Source organism: Scophthalmus maximus, chromosome 3 (genome assembly GCF_022379125.1).
Source record: "Scophthalmus maximus strain ysfricsl-2021 chromosome 3, ASM2237912v1, whole genome shotgun sequence".
NCBI lineage: Eukaryota > Metazoa > Chordata > Actinopteri > Pleuronectiformes > Scophthalmidae > Scophthalmus > Scophthalmus maximus.
The window spans coordinates 7027704-7041653 of NC_061517.1; the positions used below are offsets into that span (position 1 = coordinate 7027704).

General features: G+C 42.3%; 1 protein-coding gene across 4 annotated transcripts; it reads right to left on the reverse strand.

Moving 5' to 3' along the window:
• Positions 1-676: 676 nt before the first annotated feature.
• Positions 677-13736, reverse strand: LOC118316266 (protein NDRG3). Of its 4 annotated transcripts, none has more exons than XM_035643911.2 (17): positions 13418-13736; positions 10491-10588; positions 10175-10207; positions 8149-8254; positions 7920-8040; positions 7254-7316; positions 7109-7169; positions 6720-6806; positions 6327-6383; positions 6134-6237; positions 5529-5594; positions 5238-5289; positions 5101-5148; positions 4792-4827; positions 4288-4339; positions 3592-3630; positions 677-2550 (listed from the first exon to the last, which is right to left on the reverse strand). In XM_035643911.2, the coding sequence occupies exons 2-17, from the start codon at positions 10548-10550 to the stop codon at positions 2381-2383; spliced, it is 1155 nt and encodes a 384-aa protein (XP_035499804.1). In that variant the 5' UTR covers positions 10551-10588; positions 13418-13736; the 3' UTR covers positions 677-2380. The 4 variants fall into 4 exon arrangements, with proteins under 4 accessions (XP_035499804.1, XP_035499803.1, XP_035499805.1 ...); XM_035643910.2 differs by having other exon boundaries at positions 13334-13735; XM_035643912.2 differs by lacking the exon at positions 13418-13736 and adding an exon at positions 12504-12523.
• Positions 13737-13950: the final 214 nt, after the last annotated feature.

Here is a 13950-nt window from a genome sequence, read left to right on the forward strand (position 1 = left end):
ATAAATAATAGTAAGACGGGAAGATGTTATTATCCACACACGATTAACTAATTTTTCATTTATGATTGAATTAAAAACCTTTTGCATTTTAAATGCTTTTTTCTTTACATATCTGAGATTAAGGATATTCATTTAATCTGATTTATGGGTTTCATTCCGATTTGCTTGAGCCTTGTATTTACATTAACTTACATTAAATTAATTATGTATTATCACTAATAATAAATTAGTGAAAAGAGCTGGATGGGGCCAGATTTGGGCCACAGACCGATACTTGTCCTCCACTGTTCTAGAGACTGAATGATGTCTATTACAACATATTAATGATTCAACTCTGACGAGCCGAAAATGTGAATTTTGTCATTTTCGTGGTCTGGAGCAGGAGCGTGGTCGGTTAACATCACGTCACTCTGTTTCCTGTTTAATGTGCATAAGAGGGAGTTCAGCTCCACATGACGAACGCCCCCTGGAGTTACTGGTTAGTTTGCAGATGAGTTTAATTTATGAGCTCAGGTTTTTCAATAGTGATTCTTTTAACTACAAAAGTAAACTGCTGCTCACGCCGATTCATCACTAATATGATCAAATATTAACAAACACCTTTACTGTAATACTGACATTCTTTAACTTAAAAGTCTTGACGTTTACATGAGCAACAAATGAGAAAACTTCCATCTCTATTGATAACGAACTTTATTTTTCATTACAAACTCATTAAACAACATCTATCAAGTGCAAACCTCAGTGTAACGGAACAGCTACTGATGCTCAAGTACAAATCTCCAAAGTAATAGTTGTAATAAATATTGTATAGTAAGAGACTGCAGAGTAACAATGTGAATATATAGAATAAAAGAAGTTAATATTTTCCTGTTCGTCTACAGTTTGTGGGTCGACTGTTGAAACCAGGAAAACTCTCGTTACACATGGATCCTTTTTAACTACGTTGAACCTTCTGTGTTTCTGAACGTCTGACGAGAGGCGACTCATCGGCTCTTTTCATCTCGAAGAGCGAGTAGTCACGGGATTGTCCCTGAAGACAGACGACTGATGTACAGTCAGAGCGTCGCGTGACCGCAACTCATCCATCTGTACAATAATCAATAATCAACATGTCATCACTTTCCAGTGAAAAAGTCGTATTTCCAATTTGAATTTTTATAGATCAGGGTAAAAAATTCTGCCGCTTCTCTCTCCTGCTTATGAAACGTATGTTTTTGGAGATACGTGGTTTTCACTAGACATGGTTGATGTAAAGTGCCTTGCTCAGTGGACCTCAGAGCAGGGAATGAACTCAGCTGACAACCCTCAGTTCAGAGAAACTGCACAATGTAAAAATTAAAGCCCCCCCACCCCGGCTGACAGTCAGTAACTCACTGGACCACTGAACAGTTTGCATGCCACAACTGAAGGACACGAACATGCTGTCGACGGGCCTCATGAACATGGAGCAGGTGCTTCAGCAGATAAAATAATAATAATAATGTACTGTCCAAGAGAAGAGACGAGGCCAGAGGAGAAAAAAACAATCCACCTGAAGACAACAACAACAACAAACTCCTGACGTCTGTCCTGAGGAGTTTTCATTTGTCTCGTTGTTTCATTCAGTTCGAGTAAATTAACCTGCAGAAATAATATTTTTATCCACAGTTGCGCTGTTTTATTAACATCAAGGTAAACCAATACAACTAATAAAACTGATTCACTTTGGTCCACTTTGGAAGTGAGGACTGAAGTGGATTTGTGTAGATGAATATTTTTGTTCTTTGATATTGTTTTGCTGTTGTTAAACTCGTCTCCCATCACGTTCCCCAAGTAGGATGCTTTGGGGGGAAAACATTTTTTGTGTCCAGCATCCAGGTGTTTGGTTACATTTTTCCTTCAGCTAACTTCAGAAACAAGCTCCATATGAACCTACAGAACCATGAACAACAACCATAACAAAATAAAAAGGATTATATTTATAGTTAAACGATAAAACCAAACTAAGGGAAGAGGAGAGTTGACATGAAAATCTGCTCTGACCTGAGAAAACCACCGTAAGGACCGAAGAACTGTAGAAATACAACACGACAGTATATAAATATGAACCGGCTGAACTCCATCTACAGCGTAACCATAGAAACAACATTGGCCTCAGGCCAGGATAAGAGAGCCAACATGGCTGCTGCTGACACCGATGTCAAATCTAAACTCCCTAAAGTCACGGGGGAAGAAATGTGGAGTTGCGCGTCATCTCTACTCTAAATGATGTTACATGTTTGACATTTTTCTTTTTTGGAAGAACATTTACGACTAAGAACAGCAGAGTTGAGTTCAGGCGAACAGGGGGAGAAGAAGAATCGTTGAGTATAGATGACGAAAAAGAGCAGGAACAGTCCTACGCCGTCATCTCAATGGTTTGTGGCGCAGTAAGTCCGCCGCTGGCGGAGTTGGCGCCCTCTGGAAGTGTGTTGGTGGTACTGCGGCCCCGCACGCCGTCAGTGGAGCCGACGCTGGAGGCAGAGTGAGTCCTGGAGCGAACCAGCCGGGTCATACCAGCTGTGGGCACTGAGGGAGTGGGGGAGGGGGAGGGGTTGGGGCAGAGAGACATGGATGTCACCGTTCAGGCTGGTTGAGGTGTGTGTGTGTCACCTGGTCGTACAACAGCCGGTTATTTGAATCGTCCGCACTTCGGCCGAGCAGCTGGATTCAAATCTCATGGAGATGAGTCTGAGGCTCCGTTCACACTGAAGATAAAAAACGTTTTCAGATGTTCTGTTCAGTGTGTGGGCAGCAGTTATGAACCATGAACCTAATGACCTATAATTTAATGTGTAGCCATCATCACAGGTTCTGCTTCTGCTTCCACCGTACGATTTCCTCGAGCTACGTTTGAAAAAGGGATTCTAAAATCTGGAGCCCGACCAATACGGAGTTTTGGGGGCTAATGCCGATTGTCAATGCCAATGTTAGGGAGTAAAATATTTTTCATACCAATATGTTGGGAGACATGAATTGTACAGCTTGATGTTTTACAGTTTGACTTTAAATAAAAAAGAAAACACAAATACAACCAAATGTGTAGAACTTAAACAAAACTCTTTTATGTAAAATGTAAAAAATTAAACAAAACTTTTCTACAAAATAAAAATGCAAACATTAACGCTGAATCATATGATATTAATGTGTCAGTGAGTGTCATTCTACAGGACGAGGTGTCAGATTTCTGCAGTGTGAATGGAGGGAGAGTGTTGACATACAGCGCAGCTTGCTGGTCACTTTCACTGCAGAGGGGGAAAAATCTGTGTTGATCAGCTGCATGCTGTTGATCAGCTGATCGACACACACACACACACACACACACACACACACACACACACACACACACACACACACACACACACACACACACACACACACACACACACACACACACACACACACACACACACACACACACACACACACACACACACACACACACACACACACACACACACACACACACACACACACACACACAAGGGGAAGGGCTAACAGGAAATAACAACAAAGAAACAAAGATGGAAATGGAGGAGTTTAGGTGATTTCTGTTTGAAATCCTGATACCTGATTGGCTGCTCAGGTGCTTTAATACAACATGAGGGACTGGGGGAGTGAAAAAGAGCAGAGAGGAAGAAGGACAGGTTGAGGAGAAGTTGTTTTAAACATTGAACACACACACGCACACACACACACACACACACACACACACACGATTTGTTAAGGAAACAGCGGCTTCATACGTTGCTGTGTAAAGTACAATACTGCAAACTGCTACTTACAGTTAATTAGGCAGGGCTGTAGACACACATACACACACACACAAACAAACAAAGCAGCTGGTCCATTACCATGTGAAAATATACTGCAATTTGATAAACTAGGATTAAACTACAAATATCTGTTCACACAAAGAAATTATTTCATAAAAGCCATGAACGAAAAAGTTAAAACATACCTGAATAAATTAAATGTAGAAATGTCAAACAGCAAAACTAAACACTTACTCAGATGATTCTAATTTTATTATTATAGGAACTAATCCACATCAAACGAGCTGGTGGAATATAAAACAGGATCATGTTGACATCCGGGCAGAAACACAGAAAGACCAACAGGACCAACATGTCTGATCAAAACAACATAATTCAGTCAAACTCAATGGGACATAATGTGTGAAAATTAATAGTTTCCTTGTTAATAAATGATTAGTCCTGTGTATGAATCAGTAGCAGCAGCTCCAGTTAACGTGAAGATACTTACTGTAGCCCATCCCCTGGACAAAATACTTGAAGGCCTCTGCTAGTTTTCCAGGCTGAGGACAGAAAAACACACACCTCAGTTAGAATAAACTGACGAGTCTTTGTTTCACACAACACTACACCTGTGAGAAGGTTCACAGGTAAACCTTCCCAAACACGAGGGAGGTGTAGTTCTACCACATCTCAAAGGACAGCATCACGTTGCTCAGAGCTGTGGTGAACTGCTGTAATACGTGACAGACAGATGATGAGGAGGGAAAGAACAGTTTAAGTTCTGAAGAACAGTTTAAGTTCTCCGGGTCACAATCACACTTCTGTCAGTCAGCATATCTAATTGATGTCTATTTTTAGCTTAAGCAAATCTTAGTTTAGTAGAGTCCTGGCGGCAACCAAGAATTCAAGTCATGAGGAAATTAAATATATATATAGAAAGATTTACGACTTTAAAAAGTGCAAACTTCTCCTTTAAAGTCTCGTTATGACACAGGAAGTGACTCAGACTCACCTGCACCACCTGAGGAAGTCCTCCACAGTCTGCCATCTGACAGGGAGACAAATACGACAACATCTGGTGAGAACATTAAAGCCCTCAAAGAAAGTGCGATTATAACTCAAACTGTCAGTTCAAGGTTGACCCGTGATCAAAATCCAAAAGACCAGACGAGATGTTCTTTATCTGCATATGCACACAAACACACACACACACACACACTGTCACAGGTAACCCCATTAACACACAAATATAAATCCAGCTTAAGAGAAGAAAGACAAGTGATGAGGAGGCAGACAGGCAGGGACCTAGATAGACAGATACCTTGAGCAGGGTGGTCTTGGTCGGGTTCAGTCTGGAGTTACACTCCACCTGCAGGGACACACACAAACACACACTGTAGCTACAACAATATGACATCATATACTGGCTGTTGTCATGAAAGAAGTGCAGACACTCACCACGACATCAACAGCAGGTGATGTGTCTCCAACCACCAGGAGAGCAGGACACCTGACACACACACACACACACACACACACACACACACACACACACACACACACACACACACACACACACACACACACACACACACACACACACACACACACACACACACACACACACACACACACACACACACACACACACACACACACACACACACACACACACACACACACAGTAAGTAACAGGACGTCTCGGCAGAAAATCTGATACTGAAGAAATAAAATAAGAACAAGTGATACCTGAGAGTGGTGACTGTGGTTTCATTCAGACCGGGGACCGGCCGCTCCATCTGCAACTCAGTACGACTGACACAAACACACACACACACACACACACACACAAACACACACATACATATATAAAATATAAAATATACATAGTTATAAGTTTAGTTTCCTTATCATCTACAGTGACAGCTGCTGTGAAATTAACTTGAACAGCGATAGTTGCTCAGTGGTTATGGAATATCACAGAGGTCCCAAAACAACAGCTGTGAAAACAGTACGACATCTTTAAAAACAACTGCACTATTAATAGTTTGGTACTAAGCTCTGTTTAAGTTCTTGAACCTGCAAAGACTTATTATTTTTGGCACCTGTTGGAAGTGGAAAGAAGCTGCAAACTTGTCACCTTGTATGTTGATAGGTTGTGAGCAAACATAAGCTTTCACCGGGCACTCTCCGACTGAGTCTGTCGACTGTTTTGCTGCTCAGCAGCTCGTGGACAGTGAGTTTTTAAAGTTGATTCTCTTTTCTGCTGCTCAGCTGAATCTCGCTATATACAGATTCAGGTGATAACTTATTACCAGATGTTTCAGTCATAGTTTGATCCCCTGAGTACATACCCATCATAGCTGCCGTAGAACATGGCCAGGTTATCCTGCGGTATATCCTGAGAGATGTGCAGTCTGTACGTCTGGATGATCTCCTTATTTTCTGTTAACTCATCCTACAAACACAGGCAACAGTTCACAGTTCAGTACAGTCGAGCCTTATGAAATAAATGCTATGTGTGCGTGTGTGTCCGTTAGTCCTCACGGTGCTGAAGTGGTGTCCCATGATAATGTCAACCATGTTGCTCGTCCAGCCACTCAACTGTCAGCAATAAAAAAAAAATCCCGTTTTAATATGATATTTCAACGCGTAGGTGCACAGACACAATAACAGATCTACTTTCACTTTAACTCCTTGGATGACAGCTCGGCTCTTTTCACATCGTGCACTTCAACTGACAGTTTAACTGCTGACCATGAGCCATGAACCAACTACATTCTCTGATCACGGCAAATAGATGTGGTTGAAAGTTCTAATAAAATGTGGAGCTTGAACTTTTGTCAACTTCCTTTTTTATGAATAAACCTACAGAAATAAACCTCTAAAATCTGATTCATTTAATCACCAGATATGTGTGTATGAGTTTGTGTGTGTTACCTTAGAGGCAGCCCAGTCCACCCAGCCCTTGGCACAGGGGTCAATGTTGATCAGAACTAAACCTTCCACCAGACCGGGCTGATTTAGCTGAAACACAACAGCAGTCACAATAACAAAATTGATATAATACATTTTATTATGATAATGTCATAAAATGTTTAGGCAAGTTTGAAATGAGACATTAGGAGGACATTTAGCAGGAGGAGAAGGATGAAGTAATGCAGACAAAAGAGAAAGTAATTTTGTTTAGCTCTTTATTAACCGAGCATTCACAGCTGCCTCAGGATACAAACCAACAACCCTCCAGTTACAGTCTGTCCTGTGACCACAGGGAGCTTCTCCACAGATTCACTCGTTTGTTGACAAGTCCGTCGAATGTATTTACTTACAGCCAGTTTGGTGAGGACGTAGGCTCCAGCTCCAACACCGATGCCAATCACACTCTTCACCCTGATGACAAGAAATACACACGGTTGAATTAACCAATCATCCGCCAGGAAGTTCCCATTGAAATAAGGAAGTCAGCAGACTCACTGTAGCTGTGTGAGGACAGATGGCAGCATCGCAGCCAGCTCATCCATGGTGGGGTACTGGTACCTGCACACACACACACACACACACACACACACACACACACACACACACACACACACACACACACACACACACACACACACACACACACACACACACACACACACACACACACACACACACACACACACACACACACACACACACACACACACACACACACACACACACACACACACACACACACAGCATGTAAAAAGGGTGGTGGTGTAAGTGTCCAGTGTTCCCTCTCTTTTAACTCTGTGTTTGCTCGCCGCCTCTTTTGCTGCTAAATCCTCCATTATGTTCACTAGCTAAATGTGTCGCAGAGGTTTGTATTTTCCGTTTTCTGATCAGGTCGCCGTGGCAACGGATGTGTGATCAAACCCTTTTTAACTGTGTCTGATATACAACACAACCGGTCTCTAAGCTCAAAGAACAACAAATCACGTCAGAGCCAGGGGTTGTGTGTGGATTTGTGTGTGTGTGTGTGTGTTACCCAATGGAAAATGGTAAATGACTTGTGTACATGTGTGTTTATACCCAATAGGGCACGTTGAGGTTGTTTGTGTGTGTGTGTGTGTGTGTGTGTGTGTGTGTGTGTGTGTGCGTGTGTGCGTGTGTTACCCGGTGGGGAATATGGGAGCATTCTCCTGCTGTCCTGGAGCATCAACATGCAGAACTGAGAAATGCTGTGTCACTTCCTGCATGTCCTCATAGTTAAACAGGCTGTTGAAACAAGATTTATCTACACAAACACAAAAAAAATATCATATATCCACTGCTGTATGTTGTATGTTGACTGTGTGTGTGCTGTGTGTGTGCTGTGTGCACCTGTGCACACATGTTTACTCACGGTTTAGTCCGATGTCATGGTAGGTGAGGATTGTGGGTCGGTTGCCCTTAGCAACCCCCCTCATGGTAACGTGCAGCACACCGTGGGCTGTCTCCACATCGTGCTCCTGAATAACAAACAAATGGCACCAACGGGGGTGAAGTTATTACAATAAAATCGAGCATACAGGAGACAGGAACCAGTGATGCATTTCCAAAATTATCGGAAATGGTTTAGCTGGCTCACTTGTGTGTAATGGCATGATTTATGTGAAACACCTGCTCAGCCTGAACGTGGACACTACAGATGGATGAATGGCTTCATGAGTCTATAGGCTGCGGTGTCGTCTCGTAATCTCATTAATGAACTGGCTGTGGAATCACCTGACTGATCCTATAAATGCTTCTTCTTCACATTCATGTGCACACACACAGTTTGTCACAACATTAATATATAAATCTGTGCATTTTTCTTCACACCACAAAATAAATCTATGAACCCGTAAGATGCCTTAACGCTACCAAAAAACAGGACCTAAAATTTCGTGAGGTTGTTCAAAATGTTATTGAATTCAATCTCAAAATATTTGTTATTGTTTTAATCTGAGGTTAATCTATTACATTATCTGAAGATCAACTTTAACTGTTTTAGATTGTGATTTAGATTTTCTTTTTCTGCCCATTTCTGGATATTATTTTGAACTCATACCTCGCCCAACAGTCTTCTCACATTAAATCAAGCCTCACCAAGTCATCATCGATATCAGTCCCCTAAATATGATTTGTTTGTTTTTTTATCCCATCCTTCCATAAAGTTATGTTGAAATCCATTTAGAAGTTTTTACCTAATCCTGTAGACAAACAAATAAACCAACCAACCAATAAACAAAGGTCCCTTGCGGAGGAAATCGAATCTGACTTATTGTTGTCTCCATACCATACAACTAAAACAGAACGCCCACACGTGTGCAGTTAAAGCAGCTAACTGGCTGCTTGGTAACAGTGTGTTTGAAGGTACGAAAAGTGAGCAGATTAATGGGCTAACGAACGGCTAATTGACAAACTCACCACCCCAACTCCTAAAGAACAGGAGATCTGATGCAAATCCAGAGAGACAGACATCCTGACAGAGGAAAGGAGGCGGAGGACAACGGAGAGTGTAAAAGTTTTAAAGTGTTTTAAACATATAGATAGAAGGAAAGAGAATGATGAGATAGAGAGAGAGAAAGAGAGAGAGAGAGAGAGGTCAGTAGAAAAAGAAAGACGAGACATGGGTCAGCCTTGATGCCGTCCTTCAGCTTTCTGCCAAGTGAAAGAAGACAGTGAAAGTGGGGGCGGTGTGATTGGATCAAGAGCAATAATCTCTGTTGTCATTGGCTGAGAGACGTAAAGTCTTACGGTCTTAACAGCCAACCACTTCTTTCATCCTGGAAAGGGTCATCATGTCTTCTCTCCAACTCCCTTTTACTCTGGCCTAGACTCCTTCGTCTTCTGTGTTTTCATTCCCCCCCTCCTCCTCTTCCTCCACAGGGAAATCAAATTTTACAACCAATCACAAAAAAGTAAAGTAACCTGAGAATTTGATTTTTTTCCCCCCCACAAAAAATGGTTCAAGTTTAAGACACATTTGGATTGAACCAGTGGAAAAAAAACCATACAATGCTAACAATGTTTTGGATGTATTAACCTCCCAAAATTATATTTTTATATCCTGGTATTAATTATCTTTTCTAGTCATGAAATGTCACGAGATGTAGATAAAACTCAGACCGAGAGGCAGAGCTATGAGTCTCTGTGCTCTGATTCTGATCATTGATGTAAACTGACCTGCTGCACTGACGTTAGTCCTGCTGATCAATAACCATTTGTTCAGATGGCAATTATCAAACTCACTTCAGCATAGTGTTGGAATAGTTCACAAACAAGCTACTGAGTATAATGATGCTGTTGCATCATGCAGCTCAGATTATTTGATCCATTATCCCTTACAGTGACACTAGACAAAGGGAAGGTGTGAAGATGTTGTGGTGAGTTGGTGCTGAACTAACCTGACAGTCAAAGTCCTGGAGATTTCTCCCATTCTGAGGAGACAGAGAGAGAAAGTCATCAGAGTCTAGTCATCAAATGATTTGAAAAACAACTTTACATGGACAAAATCTGAGGGATGATGAAGTCAGAAAGTTTACAGTTATTTTAAATATATTGTATCTTTTTGACAGTATTGAAATAAAAACATTGTAAAAGATCATAAAGCTAAAAGAAAGCAACATGTTCATGATTGTGCGTCTTTTGATTTGTATTTTCTTGACTGAGCAGCACATTGTTATTGGTCATAGAACACTAGCTGAGCCCCGCCCCCCTCACCTGTCCCGTCAGGAGTGGTTTGATCTCGGTCAGCTGGACGTCATGAAGTTCCTCCATCATAGGGCCACTTTACTGCCAGTCAACTTCGTAAGACTCGCCTTCATGACAAACAGACAAGACAGATAAATTAAATTAAAAAATAAACATAACCCAGGGGGCAGACACTGTGAATAAATGACATCTAGTAAAATGTCACGTGTAAAGTCAAATAATCATGTTCGCCCCATGGTGGCTGTATTCAGTATAAGTCATAAACCCCGGCTCCTTCATGTTGGCTGATTAGACATGGACCACAAACAAAAAAGTACATGTTACATAAATGTTTCCACAGATGGTCTCTGTTATTATAGGCAGTTCTTATCATACTGATGTAAATTCAGGTGTTCATGTTTATGATAAGTTTGGTTTTAGTTAGTTATTTGATCATATAGAAATGGGCTGAGATGTCATGATTGACAGCTCAGAAAGACTTGTGTACTGATACCCATATCAGGAATATTCTAGGATAGGGACAGCGTCCATCTTCATTTACAATCTATGGATGAGCCTTAATAAATTCAACAATACTAATGAATTTAAAGATCTGGATTTTGAAGTGAAGACATTTTAATTAAGTACCTGACAAGTTCCCGGTCACATTAACAATAGATTATCTGAGTCACAAATGAAATGAATATTTGCTTCTATCACCGAGCTCTGCCACCTGTCTGTCTGTCTGTCCACCTGTGTGATCTGTCAAACTGTGTTCTCCAACTGTGTGAATCTAATGGAAACAGCCAGTGATCTCCCATTGGCAGAAAGCCCCCCAGTTACGTGTGGTGTGTGGTGTGTGTGTGTGTGTGTGTGTGTGTGTGTGTGTGTGTGTGTGTGTGTGTGTGTGTGTGTGTGTGTGTGTGTGTGTGTGTGTGTGTGTGTGTGTGTGTGTGTGTGTGTGTGTGTGTGTGTGTGTGTGTGTGTGTGGGTAGACACATTGGATAACAGTGTTGTAGCAGAGTGCTTTGGATGGATGTTGAGCTTCCCGCGGGCGATCTGGCTTTGACCCAAACAGATAAACTGACTGTGAGTGACTGTGAAGCCGCAGCAACCGGGTCAGAGCACACACACTGAACGCACCACAAGCTGCACTGGTGAAATCATCCAACATCTACTGAGCAGAATGTAACCGAGGTGAAATGAGGAGTGTTTAATGCAGCCAGAAACCACACTGGTTCATGTTGAGTGACTCACTCTGTGCAGAAATTACACACAACCTGCACACACTCGATCACAAACATGACTTCTATTATAACTGTAAATACAAGCAGCTGAACAAGTACTGAACTGCTCAAAACACAGATGTGTGTTTTCAGCATATTTCGGAGCTATGACGTTCAAATGAAAACCACGAAGCTGGTTCACGTCTAACCAGGGTAAATCACCATGGTAACTTATGGTGAGCCGCTAACCTGCTCCGAGCAGGTATTCAAGATACTATTACTGACCAATCAGATCACTGGAAAATCAGAGACATTGTTCTACAGGATCCTGACAGGGACAAAAGTAAAATTACAAAAAAATAAAGAGCAGCAGATCATGTTTTGAAGTAATGCAGACTGTCCATGTGTCCACCTATAATAAACAAAGTTTATCACACTAAATAAATAAAAGGCTAGTAAACGATACCGCTCCGTTATGATTAAACAAATACTATTTGATTCCAGTCAGAATCCATGACATCGTTTTATCCTTATTCTATCACTGCAGCTCAGAACATGATAAATGAAAATAAAAACTAAAGCCTCTGATGCCTTTTATTAGAAATTCTCTCTCCCTTTGCTTTGGAAGAGCAAACAGTGACTTCTCTGATGTTGTTGTACTATTAATGCAGCGCTGCAACAATGCCCCTAATATTGCCAACTCAAATTTTTTTACAGAATCTTAAATATGTCATCTTCATTGCACACGACACAACTTTCTTATGTTATGAAATGTTCATGAATCCTCAATTTTTGGGGGGATTATTTTCAGATTTACGTGACTCTTGGACCCTTCTGTATTTATCAGCCAACAGATCCACGTCTGGGTTGTTGTCTTCACTCCCTAAAATCACCATCGGCCCTTAAAGTCCAGTATCAGTCGGGCTCTCCACCTGCTTCACAACACACAGTCCAAAATATTGAATAGACTCAAATCTGGATGGAGATAACTGGTAAATACAGGCCCGGGTGAAGACGACATTTTGTTCGTCGGAGGTAACCTGCTCTTGGATTTATTCACGTCGTGTTGCGGATAAGGTGAATTTAATTATTAATTAATTGACCAAAAAAAGAAAAAAAAAGAAAAATCAACTGGAGAAAATAATCGTTAGCCGGAGCTCTGCTCAGGTCTGAGGTTGTTTCCATGATGAACTGAGAGTGTACCGATGCGTTCGGTTCTCCTGCTGTCCGCCCACACACACACACACACACACACACACACACACACACAGATAGATAGATAGATAGAGAGAGAGAGAGCAAAGATCCAGGAATCTGTGCAGATGAGCTCACATTAAAACGCTGCTTATTTAATGAGCTGAGATGCTAATGCGAGCTCCAGACAGACAGCTTAGGCTTAGCAACCGTTGCTACGGGGGAGGGAGAGAGAGAGAGCGCGCGCACACACACACACACACGCACACCTGTAACCCAATACACGGTCGCCATAGAAGATAGCGTCACCGAGCTAACTTCACCCTTCACAATCAACCCAACAGCTCCCTTAACCGTCGGCTGGCTAGTTCGCTCCCAGTGTTTTAGTGTCCGTCACAGAAACGAGCCGCCGAACCGAACCCGCGCGTTCGCCGCCGTTCGCTTCCCACTCACCGCTAGCAGACGTTAGCCGGTTAGCTCCAGACAGCAGCTGACTAAAGAGTCGTCCGTTTTTTGTTTTTCTTCTAATTTGCTCACCCGCCGACTCGTTGCGCTGGTTGAGTTGACTGGTGAGCGTCGGAGGCGGCGCGCGGAGCTGCTGGATGCGCGAGGCTGTTGTCGTCTGTCGGCAGCACGCGGACCGCGACGGGCGGAGTCACGTCAACGTAAACAACAGGTCGCTTGCTTCCGCGTCGCACGAGGCCGAGGGAAACCGCAACAGGTGTTTTCGGAGTATGATCTGCGGGTGCGCGGGGCGGACTCACACCGTCACCCAGCAGAAGAAGGACAGGTCGATCGAAAAAAAGACGAAACCAAAATGAATCCACATGATCTCAGCTCCACATCGGAGTGGAGGGGATCTATATCCCCTAGATCCGGATCTTTATTTGGATCTGCACACCCTGATAGATATCAGTCCCCTAAATATGTCAGCCCCCCCCCCCCCCCCCCCCACGTCACATCCTTCCCCACTAAGTATCATGGAAATGTGTTCAGTAGTTTTTGCGTCATCCTGCTGACAAACAAACAAACAAACTGACAGGGGTGAAAAGATTAAAACCTCCTTAATG